The following is a 19844-nucleotide window of genomic DNA, read 5'->3' as shown; positions in this document are numbered from 1 at the left end:
TGAAATGTACAAGTACTACAGTAGTTAGTCCAAATAATTGTACGTTGACAGATTTCTTACGATTTTTGATACGTCTATTATTTTAGACTAGTACTACAGTCAATTCACAAGTTTAGAAATTTTGTTACTATTTTCACCCTGGCCCCATTCATCAAAAATGCCAAAAAAAATGTCATACATATACAATGTACAATAGAATAAGATGTATGAAACATTGAAGTGTAATAAAAGGTTTTGGAAACTAAAGGGGTCCTACGGGTGTGGCCATAGAACACCATCACCTGCTATGCTGAAAGTAAAGTGGTCAAAATAAACATGGATTGTTTTCTTCTGGCTTAATATCTTGAATAGACTGCATCAATTTGAAAAGCAGCTCTGCATTTAGACATTCGTAAAGTTTTCAAGATTCTAGGATGTTGTCGTCAATGAACTGATGAAATGTTCCTTTTGTCTTCGGTTGAGTTTGGAACAATCCAACTGTTTGCAAATGGACTTAGTATTTCAAGTATTTGATGCATTTAATGATTATAAAAATGCTATAGGACTACCAAAATCAGACAGGTGAATTTCAAATTAAAGGGGAATTTATAGACTGTAGATCGACTTCCCACAATAAAAGAAATCGACTGCAGTCATCAGACTGACAAACATGTATATTTTGAAGTACATGTTAAGACCATGAACTTACTACCAAATATGACTGCAAAGGATCTGTACATGACTGCAATTTGCATTGATTTTACATCAACTGACCAATTATATATAAACTTTCAATTAACCTCACAAGGAGGGCAGGGTTCCAAAAAATATCTTTTAAGGTGCTTTTAACCATAATTTTTTTGCATCTTTGTTCTCTTGAAGAAAAAAATAATGATGTTAGCTGTGCTGTTAAATGCATAATCCCCCAAGTATGTTACATATCTATGTATAATTGTATTTACAGAATACCACCATGGTAGATTTTGTGGAGGACATTGACGTTCTCCTGGCTGATGGAGATGAGGAGGGAATTCTACGGCTTCTTGAGAGAGCCCCCAACATTCCCACAGGGTTTGAGGCTGTCAGTGGCCGCTGCAAAGACATTGTGAGCTTGGCCTGTCAGTCAGGGAATCCTGCCCTTCTGGAAATACTCCTGCAGATGGGTGTTGATATCACAGATTCTGAAGATAGCAACAGGGTAATGGAGAATCCATTTACTTTTTTCGTGGCTGTAACTGCTCCTACTTCTTGTCCTGTCTTTTTTACCTTTAATTTGTGTAGATGTATGTCCCTGTCCAAATGTTTATGCCAGCTTTCTGAATTTTGGCCTGTTTTAAAAGCCTCACTCCACAGCTTAGTGTTTATTATGCATGTAATTCCGATAACCAATATCAGTTAGCTGGGGCCCATTAATCATTCTGCCCTGGTCGTCTTGGGTTCAGAACTTATTGATCAGTTTACACCTTCAGCATAATACATGAATGAGTGTTCTGCACAAATCCAGATAATCTTTAAGACATTATATCTTGCATGTATATCATTCATTTCATTTTTAAAACATTCATGGAAATAAAAATATGTTGCCATAATCAATATTTCTATAGCAGAAAAGAAACATTGAAGTACATAGTTATACAATAACACAATATTTAGTAGTGTAGTTTGATCTGTCAGGGTTCTCAATAAGTTTCGGTTGAACCGTCTCAAATAGTAAAGTAACCGACCAGCTTCTACTTATTCTACTGAAAATTCATTTAGTTTTCCAAATTGGAACCGGCCCTATTGCCATTTTAATCGTCCATTTTGACCGGCAGCCGGTTCTTATTGAAAACGCTGTCTGTCATTTAATTTCGAATAGCATAACATTATACATGTTATTCTAATTTATACAATTATTTTAAATAACCTAAGCTGTCTACTATCTTTACTATAAAAGTATCAATATTAACGCAATTGTACATGATGTATATTTGAATAATAGAATGGACATTCATTTTAACAAATAAATAATATTTTCCAAGTTTTCAATGTATTACATGTATAATTACCAGTGTCAATCATGTTGTTACAATATATGATGTGATGCCTGAAAAGGATTTCCTTCCCATCCTTTTTTCATAGCAAAAAAAAAAAAAAAAATTCTTATGTTGCATTTTCGCAATAAAAAAAGAATACTGTAAACCTGAAATATTTTCACTTTGCAAAGAATTAAGGCAAGCATAATTCAGCATTAATTCACTGTAAAATTGTTCAATTGCAAATAGTCTGTTATTTGTCAATGATAAATATGAAGTCAATAGTTTGTAAAATGGAAGTTGTCCCTTTGTTTGAGGTTCTTATATTTTCCTATGGAATTAATTTGAATAGATTTAAATGTAATGTTTGAACCATTTGACAATAAATTAGGTCAAATATATAACTGTACTTAGATGTATTTAAACATTTATTTAAAAGCGTTTAAAGTCAATTATTAAAGTCATTGACCTTAATAGCTTTAAAATTAAGTCATCATCAACATATGAGAAATGATCAGGCCATAGCAATTATCATAAACCTCTATGTCCAGAACGTATCCTGCTAGGTTTTAATACCATACCAGTATTTTTGAATGTAATAAGACTCATTTAATTTAAATACAGTATCAATTTTTTTTATATTTTAATTTAAGTGATCGCAGTTCTGCATGTACAATATATGCAATATGTAATCAGGGCAGTAACTCACCAGGTATAACCTGTTCATGTAATACAATTTATGTCAAACATTTTCTAGAAATACATAGTTTACTTTATTATATTTTCTCTTTGTGGAAGAGAAAAACATATGTTAAAGCACCATATAATAGGGTTATAAGTTGTGGGTTTTGAGCAAGTTTTTAATTGAGAATTATCCATATTAATGAAGTAAACATAAATATTACAATATGATGAAATTTCATCCTGAAATAGTTTGATAAAGTCAGGTAAATATTCATTTTAAACTGACAGCCAAAAGCAAAACGAGTAATTGTAACCTATGTGATGTACGTTGAAATTTTTGAAACAGTCACTCAGTTTGACTTTATATGACAAGGAATAAAAAAAGTTATAGTGATAAAATCATGAATTATTAATTTTAACAAAATAAAGTATAACATTATTATTGTCATTTTCTTCAATTACTTGAGTTCTTTTCTCTATATAAGTGTTTTTGAGAATGGCTATATATAACAATTGAGGCTGCGGTCAATTACGATTATGGACCAAATCTGACAAGATGGTCAAGAGTTATTGCCCTTGATTATGAAAAATGCCATTTTTAACATTTCGACACTTCAGTATCTTCTTTTATTTACAAATAATTACGAAGATTTATATACGTATAGATTAATATATGACTATAAAATGACTTTAAAATGTACGACTATTTTGATACTTCACTCCTGGAACAAATCTATCAAGAGCAATATTCATGTTTATTATTATTATTATTCACCTAATAAACATTATTTATCTTGACTTGCAACTGTTAACAATTTTAGTAAGATAAAAACTGTGTTTACATTGTGTACTTTGCTGTTTGCAAATACATACACATGTTTCCTGATAAGATAACTTTTAAGGACAGATTTATATCCAATAAGTGTTTACTGTTATTTAAGTTGTCTTTTCAATAATAATGATACATATATTGAAATATTTAAAACTGAACAATTAATTGAAATTTTCGTCAATTTTTTGGAAAATGTCAGAAAAATCGAAACATGGTGAAACAGTATATAAAACTGACCCTAACAATAGAAAAGCTGACATCATGCAACATTTTTTTACTTCTCTCTTTAGTTAATTATTTAAGAATTCTTATTATACCAAACTTTGCTGTTTTGCTCACCTGACCATGAAGTGCAGGTCAATGGTGAGGTTTAGCGATCACCTTTTGTCAGTCATCTATTTGTTGCCTATCATCCATTGCCTACAATTAGTTCGTTAACCCACTAGCATCCATATTTCTGAGCCAATCGTATTAAAACTTGACACAATGTATATGGTTACAAGACACGGTAAAGTTCAATAATGGGCCAGATCTGACCAGTTTGTCAAGACTTATTACCCTTGAATTATTAAAATGCCATATTTCATTGATACACCTCTAACCCATTTATTTCTTCACCAATTTTTATCATATTTAAAATGGAAAATCTATGACCCTTAGGTCACGGTCAAGTTCAATTATTGACCAGGTCTGACCAGCGTTTGCCCTTGAATTACGAAGATATGCAATAATCAAATCTGACCAAATCTGACTTTATGGTCAAGATATATTACCCATGATTTTTGTTTTTGTCAATAGAATCCATAGTTTTAGACCAATGCAATTAAATTAGTCAGATTGGTTGTCTTGATGAAATCCCAGAAACTTTTGAGTTTAAGTCATCTTCGGTCACTAGGTCAAATCTTGGAAAAAAATTGTTTACACAATAGAGACCACACTTTTAGACCAATGCTTCTAAGAAATGGTATATGACCATTCTTGTATTATGTCCCCTTAAAAAAGATGGGGCATGTAGGTTTTCAAAGGTCAGTAGGGCAGGCTGTTGGTGGTCTGTCTGTTTGTATGCATATCATGTCTTGTACAAACTATTACTTATAAAGAACAGGTTGACATAGGACCATGAAATTCCAACTGTAGGTTGCCCTTGACCAGAAGTCAGTAGTGCAATTGTCAAGGTAACACCCCTTCACAATATATTGTCAACAATTTGACCAAGAACTAAGAAACTTTAGTGGTAGGTTACCCTTGACTAGTACTAGATACCCTATTGTTTTTATGCCAGTAGGTCAAGGTCACAGTCAATAGTCATATGCCAACATAACAAGACAAGGGTTTGGCTACAGATGATAAAATAACAGTGGTAAGTGGTCCTTGACTAGTACATGACCACTATTGATTCTAAATGACTTGTCCTTTGACCATGAATAAGCTGTGGTAATTTGGCCTAACCTATTCACAGGCCTATTGTTTTAGGTATCATTAGGTTAGCTTGACAAGGCCAGTGTTTTAAAAAAAAATGAAACTTCAATAGTAGCCAGCCCTTCACAATTACAGGCTTTCTTTATGTTTTGATGACAATGGGGTGATGGTCAAGGGCACAGTCAATGTATTTTTTAACCCTTTTTGATTTTGAGGGTAAAGTTGTCAATGGTGACTCTTTAATATTCTAATTCATTTTTGATGACCCATTTTGATTTCAGTAGGAAAAAGGTCAAGTTAGTAGTGACCAATTTGACATTAAAAACTGTATTAAATTTGATTTGCAGAGGATAAGAATGATTTTTTAAACATGTTTATGAAATCTAGCACTTGTTTCTGTCAAAGTTACGATAACATAAGTGATATGTATTTATTTGTTAAAAAACTTTAGCAGCTGTAAATTTATTTATCGATTCCCTCAAATTCCAGTTTGGTGTTGTGCAGCAGGCGTGTGTAAATGGGAAGGTAGCCATCTTGGATTTCCTCCACTCCCGTGGGTTTTCCTTGCTCCCCGTGGGAATGCAGCCCTGGCATGAGGAGTCCCCGATCTACCTGGCATGTAGACATGGCCACCAGGATGTAGTTGACTTCCTTATTAACAAAGACCTAGGTTAATAAACTTACTCCTTATTTAACACTAAATAAAAAAAGCGATCTATCAATTACATAAACTTTACGATGTGAGAATGAGCTTTTGAGTTAGTTTTACAAAATTGCTTGCTAACCTTTGTGAACACTTTGAAATTGAATACTAAGTGAAGGTTCCCAAATAAATTTTGTGATCTAGGGTATCCAATCTCATGAAGCAAAACAATGTATGTAAATTTCATATTCAATTTTACAGAGAACAATATCATATGTGTTAACTTTTTGCCCTTGATGTTTCAATATTTAACCATATAATTATGTAATAGGGTAAGCTATTATTGATGTGATTACAGTTGCATGTTATCTATAAAAAAAGGGCAACAGTGTGTTTTGGTAATAGTTTGTGTGAATAACACGAAAGAAGAAAACGTTCAAACTGATACCCACTTCCTGGTAGTGATAAAGTTATCTTATATAAAGTTTGATAATACCTTATGTATATTTCATGACTTGCTTTAAATTGAAATGACAGTTTACTATAATGACAGTTATTTATCTGTTCCTTCAGAGCTCTTAAAGCAAAAACGTCAAGGTGAGTTAAGAATAATGACAAAAAAGCAATTTATCCCTCATTATCTCACCATATCCATTGCATTCTGTGTAAATGTATTATAATTATACACCCGCTTTACAATGTGCATAGGGCGCTTAAAATATAAGAAACATGTGGTCGTTACATCTGTCCGTCCAATTTTTGCCCGTCTGTTCATTTTTGTCTGGTCTATAATTTTCCAATCTATTGTCAGATTTAAAAATTATTGGGCTGAAGTCAGACCATCATGGCACGAGGATGCTTCATTTACAAGACATGTGTCTCTACTTTCAAGTTCAAGGTCACAGCCACATTTGAACATAGTGTGGTTGACTGGTCTCTCCCTTTTTTGTCTTGTCCTTATCTTTCTCATTTATGGTTGAATTTACAATTATTTGACAGAAGTGACCAAATAGCATTATGATGTGTTGCACTCAAAACCTGTATCCCTACCTTCAAGGTCAAATTCACAGCAACCTTCTGAACAATGTGTTGTCCATTGGTTTTGTCTGTTTTTTGTCTGGTCAATATCTTTCTCATTCATGGTCAGATGTTATAATTATTTAGTAGAGGTGACCACCATAGCATGAAGATGTGTCACTTTCAAGACATGTGTCCCTTCCTTCAAGGTCACAGCAACCTTGTGAACTTAGAATGTTTTGCTATATATAATACTAATAATAGTTCTAGTCTGGTCCATATATTTCTTATTTATGAGGGGATTTTTAAATTATCTAGAAGTAGTGAAGACCATAGTGTGAGGACATGTCACCTTTAAAACTGGAATCCCTACCTTCAAGGTCAAGGTCACAGCAACATTCTGAACATAATATGTTTTGCTATATAAGCCTTTCTAATAATAGTTCATGTCCAGTCCATATCTTTGTCACATAATGTCAAATTTTATTTATTTTTTTGGCAAAAGTGACCAAAGCATGAGCATTGGCAAGCAGATGATTCTTATAATTTTCAAGATAAATAGGTCAAAGGTCACATTACATTGATAATTTGATATATATTATAAATTTTGTAAATCTTCATATATGTTTTCTCATTAAAATATCAATACATTTGTTTAGTTCCATTGCGACATACAGGTATACGTGTATGACGTATTTTGAATTATTTATTAATGCGCTTATCCTTAAAGACAACCACATTAGTATATTCAACTGCTTTCTACAGGAGATGATCATTATAATGCACCAGTCAATTGTTAAACCACGGCCCCCCCCAGGTCTGGGGGTATACCAGGGATAGGCGGGGAAATGGGCCGTGTTTTTACCTTTCCTCAGTGCTGGGTGAATGCAGAGTTTTGTCTTTGTGCAACATATAGCGGGGAATGGGCCTGACCTAGGCTCCCTGGGGTGCGGGGGCATTTGGCTGGGATTTTACGATCAGTTCTTCCCCGCAGAGCGGGAATTTTACCCGGCGTTGGCTGGACCGAAAGTCAAAGTCCCCGCTATTCCCCGGACCTGGGGGGGCCGTGGTTACAATTGACTGGTGCATAAGCTTTTGGCTTCTGATGAAAATCCTAAATATTAAAAATGAAATATATGCTGTCACTTGTATATTTTCATGAAATGAATCTGTTTAAACCAAAATTCACATTTACAGTCCAGGCTTAGAAGTGAACTTTTATATGCACTCACATATTATCTGGAGTGGTTTTATTGCTTACTCCCAAAATGATTCTATTTTGCAAGTGAGTGATTTTATTATGCAATATGGCTGTGTCTCATAAAAAAATAGATGAAGTGCTGGAAAAAGGGGTAAACAAGGTGAATTGGGATGTGTGTCATGCCCGTAATGCTACATGGCGATGATGAAAATCCCCTGGTATGTGACCCAAATCCCCTTAAATTCTGGACAAAATCCCCTCAGGAGCCTTTTAAAATTATGGCAATTTGTTTTTTTTTCGTACTTGCGTCTTAAAATACTTTGAAATTTTGCCGAATTAGATCTGCTAAAAAAATCCCCCTGAATACTACCAAAATCCCCCTGAAATTTCAGACTTTTGAACAAATCCCCCTGAATGGTCTCCAGAAAATATGGCATGTATGGAACACTGAAAATGATTTTTTCTTTAGTTATGCTTTTCATACAATTTACTATTAAACTGAATTTAGCCTTCTGGTTTCTAACTCATGACATTTTTATGTTTGTAGATCTGATCAAGCACGAGGATGTACGAAGTTGCCTGCTGTATGCTGCCTGTCTTGGGGGTAACGATGGCATCGTCAGGAGGTTCCTGTCTCCAAACATGAATATTAATGAGCCCATGAAACTTGTGCGCAGGTTTACAGACAGTGAGAACAAGACACCCCTGCATGGGGCATGTAAAGGTGATCACTTTTTAAGCTTTTCTGTCTTGGAGGAAGAAATTAATGTAGAATCTTAGCATAACAGTGGAACCTCGCATAGCGCATATATACCAATCAAAATTTGTACTGAGTGACTGTATTAAATCCGAAAAGGATACAATTCCCCAACATCAGTAAAGTACCCGTTTGTTTACGGTGATCGATAATTCGATGATCTTGATCAATATTGAGACTTGCCTCTGTAACACTTGCGAAGTTTCATCTTTTTGGGTTGATTTTTTTTCTAAAAAAGTCCATTCAATATTCTAATACGCTTTAATATCAAAAAGTAGCATATAGAGGAATGGCGTCACAGGGCATGTGTACATTTTTTAGGCCTTGCAGTTAAGTTGACCTACACGGAAAACAAAATAACTTAGTTATACTATATTATTATGCCCCCCTTCAAAGAAGAGGGGTATATTGCTTTGCACAGGCATGTCGGTCAGTTGGTCATCCAACTTGTCATGAAGGTTGGGCCTGACCAGTAGATGACCCCTATTGATTTAAGGGCTCATCGGGTCAAAGGTCAAGGTCACAGTGACCTTCAATGGAAAATAATTTTAAAGCTTGTCTGGGTGATAACTCAACAATGCCTAGACCTATGGTCAGCAAACTTGATATGGAAGTTGGGCCTGACCAGTTGATGACCCCTATTGTTTTTGGGGGTCATCGGGCCAAAGGTCAAGGTCACAGTGACCTTGAATGGTAAAAGGTTTTCTGAGTGATAACTCGACAATGCCTGCACCCATGGCCCTCATACTTGACATGGAGGTTGGGCCTGACCAGTAGATGACCCCTATTGATTTTGGGGGTCATCGGCCTAAAGGTCAAGTTCACAGTGATCTTGAATGGTAAAAGGTTGTCGGTGTGATAACTCGACAATGCCTGCACCAATGGCCCTCATACTTGACATGGTGGTTGGGCCTGACCAGTAGATGACCCCTATTGATTTGGGGGTCATCGGACTAAAGGTCAAGATCACAGTGATCTTGAATGGTAAAAGGTTGTCGGTGTGATAACTCGACAATGCATGCACCCATGGCCCTCATACTTGACATGGAGGTTGGGCCTGACCAGTAGACGACTCCTATTGTTTTGGGGGGTCATTGGGCCAAAGGTCAAGTTCACAGTGACCCTGAATGGTAAAAGGTTGTTTTAAGTGATAACTCGACAATGCCTGCACCCATGGCCCTCATACTTGACATGGACGTTTGGCCTAACCAGTAGAGGACCCCTATTGTTTTTGGGGGTCATTGGGCTAAAGGTCAAGGTCACAGTGACCATGAATGGTAAAAGGTTGTCCGAGTGATAACTCGACAATGCCTGCACCCATGGCCCTCATACTTGACATGGACGCTGGGCCTGACCAGTAGATGGCCCCTATTGGCTTTAGGGGTCATTGGGCCAAAGGTCAAGGTCACAGTGACCTTGAATGATAAAAGGTTGTCTGAATGATAACTCAACAATGCCTGCACACATGGCCCTTAAACTTGACTTGGAAGATGAGCCTGACCAGTAAAAGACCCCTATTGATTTTAGGGGTCAAAGGTCAAGGTCACAGTAACCTTGAAAGCAAACTTGACAATTCCTGGACCTTGAAAGCAAACTTGACAATTCCTGGACCTATGGTCATCAAACTTGACATGAAGGCTTGGCCTGACCAGTAGATGACCCCTCTTGATTTTGGGGGTCATCGGGCCAAGGTCAAGGTCACAATAACATTTAACGCAAAAAAGGTAACAAATCTTCTCCCTGTGATATCTCAACAATGCCTGAACCTATGATAATCAAACTTGACATGGAAGTTGGGCCTGACCAGAAGATGACCCTTATTGATTTTAGGAGTCATCGAGTCAAAGGTCAAGTTTACAGTGACCTTGAATGCGAAAATGTTTCACGTGATAACTCGACAATGCCTGCACCCATGGCTCTCAAACTTGATTTGATGTTGCTTCTGATTTGTAGATGACCCCTTTATGATTTTAAGGGTCATGTGATCAAAGGTCAAGGTCACAGTGACCTTGAACGAAAAAAATCTTGTCTGTGTGATAACTTGTCAATGACTGCATCCATGGCCCTCAAACTTCACATTTAGATTTTTGGTGACCCGCTGATGACTCATATGAATTTTCAAGTCATAGAGTCAAAGGTCATGGTCATAACACACTCTATCCTCACACTTTGAATGGTCATAATCTTAAAACTACCTTAACGGCATCCAATGTCAGTGACAAATCAGCTGTCATTTCGGTCCATGCATATTTCATTCTATTGTCCATATTATCTCCAGACGTGGGGGGGGGGGGTGTCATAATGTTTGACAAACATCTCTTGTTAATAATAATTTCAGACAGATGTTGACACATTAACCAAAGATGTCTCATACAAAATTTTAACTTACTGCGACAAAAACGCTCCAAGATAATTGTAAAAAGCCTTCAAAAATGTTCAGATTTGTGACCTTAGCCAGAAGTAATGAAAAAGTATTTTTGTACCATTTAAATGTCATCCTTTAAAGTGGGTTTTCTAATTGTATTCTTGACATACACTTGTTTCCTAAAATCTTTCCTTTTAAAGCTATATGTTATTGCCTTAAGGTTGCTCTCCAACCCTTTTCTGGTGTCAATTATACAGATTTGTACTGGTGTCGAAGTAATCTGGTTATATGTTTATTTCTCGGCAAACGCCTTGGGAGCAATTTTCTCAAGACAATTTACATGTCCATTTGTCACCAGAAGACAACATATAAGTGCATTCAGCCTACTCTGGTTGCTGACAGAATAAAAAAATGCAAACTGTTCTCGTTAAATCTGCTACAGAATGAGCACTTTTCGTTTCTTTTTATTTTAATGAACTTTGTCATTGCTTTTAGCTGATCACATCAGACATGACAAGTTATTCAAATTGTTTCCTCTGCTCCATGATTTCTTTTGTCATACAGAAATTTTAATCTTCGCAAAAATATTCACATTCCAAGAAATGGAAATATTTGAATGTCCTTATATTTGCTTTTTGAAATCTAGTTGATTAAGAGAAAGTGTACCTAATTAACAGGAAGTGTTTTAGACTTTGAGGATCAGTTTGATTGAAGATAGATTTAGATAGTTGAATGTAAGTGAACTTTGTTAGTGACAAATGGAAGAGAAATTTTTCCTATTTTAAACTAGTGTAAAAATGATCACATACTTAGATAGATAGATTTCTGTATGATAGATAGATAGATTTCTGTACACAATCATATATGTTTCCATGTTCTATACATTCAATGTATAAGACATGGAAACAATACATATGAATAATCAATATTTACACCTCAACTTCTATTCCTAAAATGAATTGCCTGTCTACAATTGCAATTATTTTCTGATGAATGCAACATCTCTGGATATGTTTGATCACTAATCATCACTTATTAATATGCATGTTAAATGAAAATTGTTGATCTTGTTATTGTTTGTATTGTGTCACCAGGCCACCAAAACTTAAATTAAGATAATGGTAAGTGTTAATTTATGATGTGTTAAATATATTGTTGTCATTAGCGTTTCAATCGTATTTTTATAAGTGATTTGAAGTGATTTGTTTTTCCCCCATTATTGTGACATAATGTGATAAACTGTTTCCGGTTATACCGTCGGGTCATTCTATTTACAGCATGAGTGAGAAAGAATTACTGTAAAATTATAAAAACAACAACAACAAATTCTGGAAAGAAATAATGAATTATTGGTGTAATTATAAGTAATGAATTGCATGATTGATGTCATTATTGGGGATATGAATGCAGTTTGGCTGGTAAGAGTATATGTCAAGTACTTCGGACTCCTCACATTTTAACCAGCCCAACTGCATTGGTACCCAGCTCTTTCGCAATTCAACCCATTAGTAGTAAGACAAGAAGTAAAAGTTAATAGACCATTTTAACAACTTTATTTACAAAGAACAGGCTTGTGATATAGAGTTCCATTTTACAGGTTAACAAACCTTGCACTTTCATAAAATTATCAAAATCACTGAGCTGTGTAAATGAAATCTGATACAGGTTTCAGAGGTTTTATTTAGTGTTATGGCAATATCGATATGTTGAGAATTTTTTTTTTTTTTAATCCTAAATGTTTTGTCGCAGCAAATGAAAAGATATGGGTAAACAGAAACTAAAGAGTCTTGTTTTAAGGTTTAAAAAGGATGCTTTGTCTCCTGTGGGAAAAAAAATGAAATTTAGAAAACATGAGATTAAATGTTTATGGAGAGAAATGTACCCACTGATTTTGGTCCATTTTTTTTTAAATCAGACTTTTGTTATACTGGGTAAATTTCAATTGACCATTGTCTAAATCATTTTCTTATCTTAAATAAAATAAAGTAATTACATATTAGATTAAATTCACAACCTTTATAAATTTGATTTTCAGGAGACCACTTCAATGTGGTTGAGTTCCTATTTGATACATTTGGCACGGAAGTGGCAGTGACGGAGCAAGTTGGGCGAGATTTTCCTCATATCATTGGGCGCTTCCTGTCACGATATTTTGTCCCTGTAGAATCAGCAAGTGGGGACAGGGACAGCCATGATGATCTTTTCCAGGTATGATTCTTTTCTTACTTTTGATTGTAAAAAGTAAGTTTTCCTAAAATTAATTTTTGGATAGCCTAAATTGTGTTGGCTTAGATGGCATTGTTGTGTAAAAAACTTTAACCTTGACTATAACTCAAAAAACTGTTCAAGGTGTTTAAATGAAATTTGGTACAATTGTTGTCAGAGAATTATGCACATGTGTAAGGAGGACATAACTCTTATATGATATTTGTTGCGTTATGCCCCTTTTTCAACAAAAGAAGATTGCAAGCCCTTTAACCTTGCCCATTACTTAAAACTTTATCGAGGTACCGTTATTCAAATTAATCTTGGTAAACATGTGGCCAGAGACAGTATGTATTGTACTGGTGAAGCTCGTCTTATAACTCATAGCTTATTTTATTTTTAAGTTAGGGTCCTTTTTCCTTAACAAATAAACATGCAAAACAGTTCTTAGGCCATTACTCAAAAACCATTAAATTTCATATGAAACTAGGTAGGCATGTTCCTAGAGACAATACCCTCATGTAGAAAAATTAAATCAGCAATTGTTGAGTTAGACTCCTTTTCCGACCAAATATTGCCATAGTTTATTACAGGCATTGTTGTTTAAGTTATTCTAAAGTAAGAAACTTCATAAATACTAAGCAAGGTAAATATATATCATATTTTTGGACAAGAGATCTGGTCTGGAATTTCAAATCAGTAAATAAATGAATGTTTTTAAGTGATTTTTTAACATCACAAACTTTGCTAGAAACATGGGAAAAAGAACCATGGGAAATTAATGCCTACTATAATTGAAGCCTGTCTCTGACATAATAAGAAAATGGTAATATGTGTTATTTTTTTACTGTTTATGTTGTTTATTGGTATAAGCATTAAATATTGTGAAGGTTGTTAAAATGCTCTCAAAAATCTATTACTAAGAAGCAGCAACTGAAGATTTACTGTAATATTACCTTCTCACAATTAGAAAAAGTTTTCTTTTAGGGTCAGTATTGTAAATCATAGTAATTTCTGTAAGGATGTGCTTTCAAAAAATACCGGTAAATAATTGAATATGTCATTCTTCAATGTGTATATTTTGTATTTAATGAGAACAAACTTGAGATTGAGTGTATGACTGTTGCCCTTAGCGATGTTCAATCAGAGGCCAACATCTAAATCAAATGGTTGAACATGCGTGCACGCAGAGCATTATGGTCTGTGAAGATTCAACGAAGTAATTGAATACATAGGCCCTTGATAAATACTTAAGCCCATTATTTAATAAACATGTATACATACTGCCTAGCTAAATTAGTAATAAGATACTATCAAACTAAATGTCAAGGAAAGGATCATTATATTAAATAGAAAATATTTTTATATCATTATATTAATTTTCATATTCCATGTCTAGCTGCATACAGGCCACCTTCAGAAGCGAAACCTGCACTTTCTTCATTCTGACTGGCTGAACCCTTATCTAGTAACCCTCACAACTCTGGACATCAGCAACAACTCCATCACAGAGCTGCCTAGTTGTCTCCCTTGGCAGCTACAGAACCTGAAAGTGTTGAATGCTGCGAACAACAGTCTGCGTCAGCTGACCTGGAATGGGTTGGAAGGGGAGGAGCCAAACTGCTGCAGGTAGGAGGGAGGGGAAATGGGGAAATGCTTTCATTTCCTATGTTATATACATTGTAATGGGAAAAGTTGTGGTAGTGTTATAGCACTGATGCTGTTGTCACTGGTGACAAAGCCATGCAAAAATATGGCTGAACAGATTGTCAAGCTATGCCCATTGACTGACTGAGAATAATGTTGAAACATTGACATCTATTTGTACCCACTTAATTTCATGATATTCAGTTGGAACCCTTGTACTTAATCTGTTGATAATTCATGTAGGAGATCACAGTGCTCTGCTTAAGGAATGACAAAACCACAAGGTACATTTTCCATTTGGCAGCTTGGAGGAGGTGAACCTCTCCAACAACATCCTGGAGAGTGTGACGGCGGCCCTCTTCTGTGTGCCATCCCTCATCTCCCTCAACCTCTCCCACAACAAGCTTCAGTACCTGTCGCGCTCAAAACACCAACATCTCAAACTAGAGAAAGACCCAACAGCTAACAAGAACAAATGTAAAGATGATCATTTCTTATGTACAGTTTTATAGCAGTGGTAGTACTGAGCCATTGTAATGCATTGTTGTTTTTTATTTAGTTTAGCTTATTCTTATATATAAATTAAACTTTTCTTCACATAGCATGTAGAAAATAACCCTAAACAAAATCAATACAAGGAGTAAAGGTAATTAAAAAAAAAAAATGTGAGGCAAATTTCATATCACAGTATAGTTCAATTGATTAAAAGTGGAATACAAATTTGTCTTGGTTATCACAGTATGACATTATTTTCATGTCCATTGTTTCAGCTCTGGTAGAGCTCCAGTGGTTATGCAACAGCCTGAAGATCCTGAATGTATCCCATAATTCCCTGTGCATGTTGCCAGGGGAGATACAGCAGTGCTGCCGTCTTCAGCAGCTTATAGCCAACAACAACAACCTGACAACCTTCCCACAACCATGGAAATGTCCACTGGTGAGAAACTGTCAAAATCCCATTTAATTTAATGGTGTTTTCACCATTATAATGGATGAACTTTATATCAAGGGGAAAGTTTCTTGTTAAATTTCTGTTTATTGGAAACATGAATGTAAGAAAAGGTGAACTTGGAGTAAATCAAATCAGTGGCCTATTGAGAGCTTGTTTAGAACTAGACTACTACAAATTCAATTTTGAGAGTTGTTCACTTTTTATTAAGTTAGCTTTCAATTCATTCAAGGCAATAAGTAAGACCTCAATTTCATCAGCTTTGTAGAAAGGATGATCCAGACATTTGAGGACACTGTCTTAAAATATGATTTACAATAATTGTTTCTATCTTAAATGTGATATTTGTTAAAAACAACTATATTTTCTATCTAATTGAACCAAATAGTTTTTTCCACATTATGTCTTGAATAGAATATAACAGGGCGGGCGTCAAACTCACCTATGAAACTGAATAACTTTAGTAAGGGTTGACATATCTTGACCAAACTTGGTCTATAGAAAGAGTTTATGGGTACCTTTCATGGGAATGCATTTGGGGTCCCTAGGTTCAAGTTTAAGGTCACTGTTACTAAAAATAGAAAAACAGTTGAAACTGAATAACTTTAGTTAGGGTTGACTTATCTTGACCAAACTTGGCCTATAGAAAGATTTAATGGGTACCTTTCATGGGATTACGTTTGGGGTCCGTAGGGTCAAGGTCAAGGTCACTGTAACTAAAAATAGAAAAACGGTTGAAAATGAATAACTTTAGTTAGGGTTGACATATCTTGACTAAACGTGGTCTATAGGAAGAGTTAATGGAGACCTTTCATGGGATTGCGTTTGGGGTCCCTAGGGTCAAGGTCACTGTTACTAAAAATAGAAAAACAATTAAAACGAAATAACTCTAGTTAGGGATGACATATCTTGACTAAACTTGGTCTATAGGAAGAGTTTATGGAGACCTTTCATTGGATTGCCTTTGGGGTCCCTAGGGTCAAGTTTAAGGTCACTGTTACTAAAAATAGAAAAATGGTTGAAACTGAATAACTTTAGTAAGGGTTGACATATCTTGACCAAACTTGGTCTATAGAAAGAGTTTATGGATACTTTCATGGGATTGCATTTGGGGTCCCTAGGGTCAAGGTCACTGTTAATAAAAATAGAAAAATAGTTGAAACTAAATAACTTTAGCTAGGGTCCACATATCTTCACCAAACCAGGTATAAAGGAAGAGTTTATGGATACCTTTCATGGGATTGCTTTTGGGGTCCCTAGATTCAAGGTCAAGGTCACTGTTACTGAAAATAGAAAAATGGTTGAAACTGAATAACTTAAGTAAGGATTGACATATCCTGACCCAACTTGGTATAAAGGAAGAGTTTATGGATACCTTTCAATCGATTGCATTTGGGGTCCCTAGGGTCAAGGTCACTGTTACTAAAAATAGGGAAACAGACACATGCTGAAGTTCTTCTGTCAATCATTAAAAACCTGGTTTCGTCACATTGCGGCATTTCTTGTTAGTCCTTTCTACCGCTCTACCACTGTCCCATCAAAATTTACTGCTATTGTTTAAATCTACCTATTTTGAAAAAAGCAACAACTTGAATTTGCATTTTACATCCAGTAAGGTCATGAATTTGTCAGAATGTAACTGCAGTCTGCTGGTCACACATTGTTGGAGGGCAGAGATAAACACCAGCATTGTGGTGGTGAAATGATCCTACCAATTGGCAAATTGGTGATTATTGGTTCATTGTTTTCATAGCATCCATAAAAGATAAGACAATCAATGGAATAGAAAATAAAAGCTAGTGTGTATAAAGTGTTAACTTGATGTACCACAGTGAGTTCAAAGGCCTAGATCAATAAAACAAAAGCTCATACCTCATGGAAATTGATTTGATGGCCATGTTAGCACAGTGAACAAATACATCTCATATTTACAAATGACAAATGGTTGATTATTTGTGAAATTTAACATGATAAAAAAATTGTTTTGTAACTTCAAATACATTAACTATGGTGTATGTAGAGTAAACTATCAGTATTTTTCTGATATCTTCGATGTCAGAAAAATGAATATTCGGCAAGAGTGCTGGTTTGTCAGAAACGATTTTCGAAGTGTTTTTTTCCAACATTCGATTTTGAAATAATAATTTTTAATAAAAGGACAGTGATTTTAAATGGCATTTTGTTTCTAACTGTCAGCATATTAAAAATATTTAACCAAAGACAAGTAAAATTCAACACAGCTGAAATGTGAAATTTGTACCCTGTCCCGATCGTATGAAAATAAGATGTATTTAGGCTAATCTGATTATTTCAAATGCTCAACTGCATTTGTTTTTTTGTTTTATTTTAAATGCTTTTTAGGAGAAAGTAATATGACAATACAAACAAGTTCACATAAAATATATTTTCTTTTATGAATATTCCTTTATTTTTTTATAACAATACTCAATTTTCATTTCATTGCAAAATTTCATTTAAAGTGTAACAAAGGCACACAAAAATGACACAAGAACTAAATAAATGGCAGAATACACGCATATGGTAAAATCTACCTCTCTGGGCACAAATATCTGTTCTGGAGAAACAAATCTACCTCTCTGGCACAGCCAGAGGTTCACATGTATGTCCTGGCATGACTTCATTATGATGTTACAGGATGCTCAGGGTGGTATTGTTTTGGGATGTGATGTTTACAGATAGAATATGTAATAAGTATACTGAAAAACATATTACTTACAAGCTATTTTGGCCTTTAATGTCATGTCCAATTTCAGGTGAGATAAAGAGCATAAATACATTCAGCCATAACTTGTTACATTTTATAGTAATTGGCAAGTAATACCTTTCCATGTGATAACTAACATTATATGGGTTATAAGGCATCTTAATTTACCATTATCACTAATTAATGGTTTAATTGAATGATAAGCTTATTTGTACATTTGATACCTTTAGCCCCTATGTATTATACAATCCAGAGAACCCTTGATGTGTCTGAGAACCAGCTGGAGAGATTTGCGACAAACGTGGAGACGTACTGGTGCTGCAGCCTAATAAATCTCAACATCAGCGGCAACAGGCTCGACTTTCTGGACGAGGGCATTGTTAAACTGGGTAGGTACAGCACACAGCCATCTTATGCACCTTCAGCCTTTTGGGTTAGATTGTGATCTTTGTTTTATCTTAGCAATAGTCATCAGACATTTGAACTCTTAACGTTTTTTTAACCCTCCTACCACTCTACCACTTCCCAATGAAATCTACCTGTTTCTGGACAAAGATATGCCTAAATATCTTTTTCTTAATTTCAGTATGAAATCCTCAAAATTCTATCGACCATGCTAAAATACCCCATAATCTGTTACTTTAAAGGTAAGGGTGCATTAAAACAACTGGTCAAATCACTTGACACCTCGGCCAAGATTGTTGCCATGTTATGGCCACGTTCACAATAGACTGGCATTCTGCTAATCATCATTCTTTAATCGTTCGTTAATCTAAGACATATTAAAATGCTTTCAAAACATAATGAATATAATATTCCCAAGTTATGAAAATAAAGTGTTATAAATTTTCAGTGTAAAAATGATCTTTAATGTAAACAGTTTTAGGACATAAAACCATATGCATTTTGTTGCAGAATTAACATACACAATTCTGCAGAAGTCTGCAATGGCCATGACCTGTTTGGGTAGTCTGATTGATTTATCAATCGCTGGCACTACAAAAAAGGCTTTAGTATTGACAAGCCAGACATAATAATATTATTCCTTCTATTTTCTCAATAAAAAACACCGACATCTAGACAAGACCTTGTGACCTCGTGCACATGAGATCCACATCGCAATATTATTCGTAATTAAATATAATTTGCGGAGTTCCTTGTAATTTTAATAAAAAAAAAAGAAATCATTGTAGGAGAATTTGCTAACAATTATCAAGTTTTTGTTTACATCATATCCATAATTGTTATTGACTGAAAATTCAAGGGATTTAGAAATTCTACCGCTTTTAAACCCAATCTACCAGCTTGGAGACCCAAATCTACCTCTCTGACACTGCCATAGGGCCACATGTCTGATAGTGATATACAAAGACTTGAAGAAGCTCAGGGCAATAGTCATATTCAAA

The 19844-nt window shown here is 34.9% G+C and overlaps 1 protein-coding gene across 1 annotated transcript in view; it reads left to right on the top strand.

Annotated features, from left to right (window-relative positions):
• The window catches only part of LOC128227311 (leucine-rich repeat serine/threonine-protein kinase 1-like), a 70035-nt gene that overhangs the window by 714 nt on the left and 49477 nt on the right, over positions 1-19844 (top strand). Inside the window, exons 2-9 of the mRNA XM_052937716.1 lie at positions 944-1177; positions 5419-5599; positions 8338-8514; positions 12948-13120; positions 14517-14746; positions 15069-15241; positions 15535-15701; positions 18692-18827. Coding sequence (XP_052793676.1) covers positions 953-1177; positions 5419-5599; positions 8338-8514; positions 12948-13120; positions 14517-14746; positions 15069-15241; positions 15535-15701; positions 18692-18827 — 1462 coding nt within the window. The 5' untranslated portion in view covers positions 944-952. The remainder of the gene's footprint in view (positions 1-943; positions 1178-5418; positions 5600-8337; positions 8515-12947; positions 13121-14516; positions 14747-15068; positions 15242-15534; positions 15702-18691; positions 18828-19844) is intronic.

This window comes from Mya arenaria, chromosome 3 (genome assembly GCF_026914265.1).
Source record: "Mya arenaria isolate MELC-2E11 chromosome 3, ASM2691426v1".
In the NCBI taxonomy this organism is placed as follows: domain Eukaryota; kingdom Metazoa; phylum Mollusca; class Bivalvia; order Myida; family Myidae; genus Mya; species Mya arenaria.
This window is presented reverse-complemented; position numbering and strand designations above follow the sequence as displayed.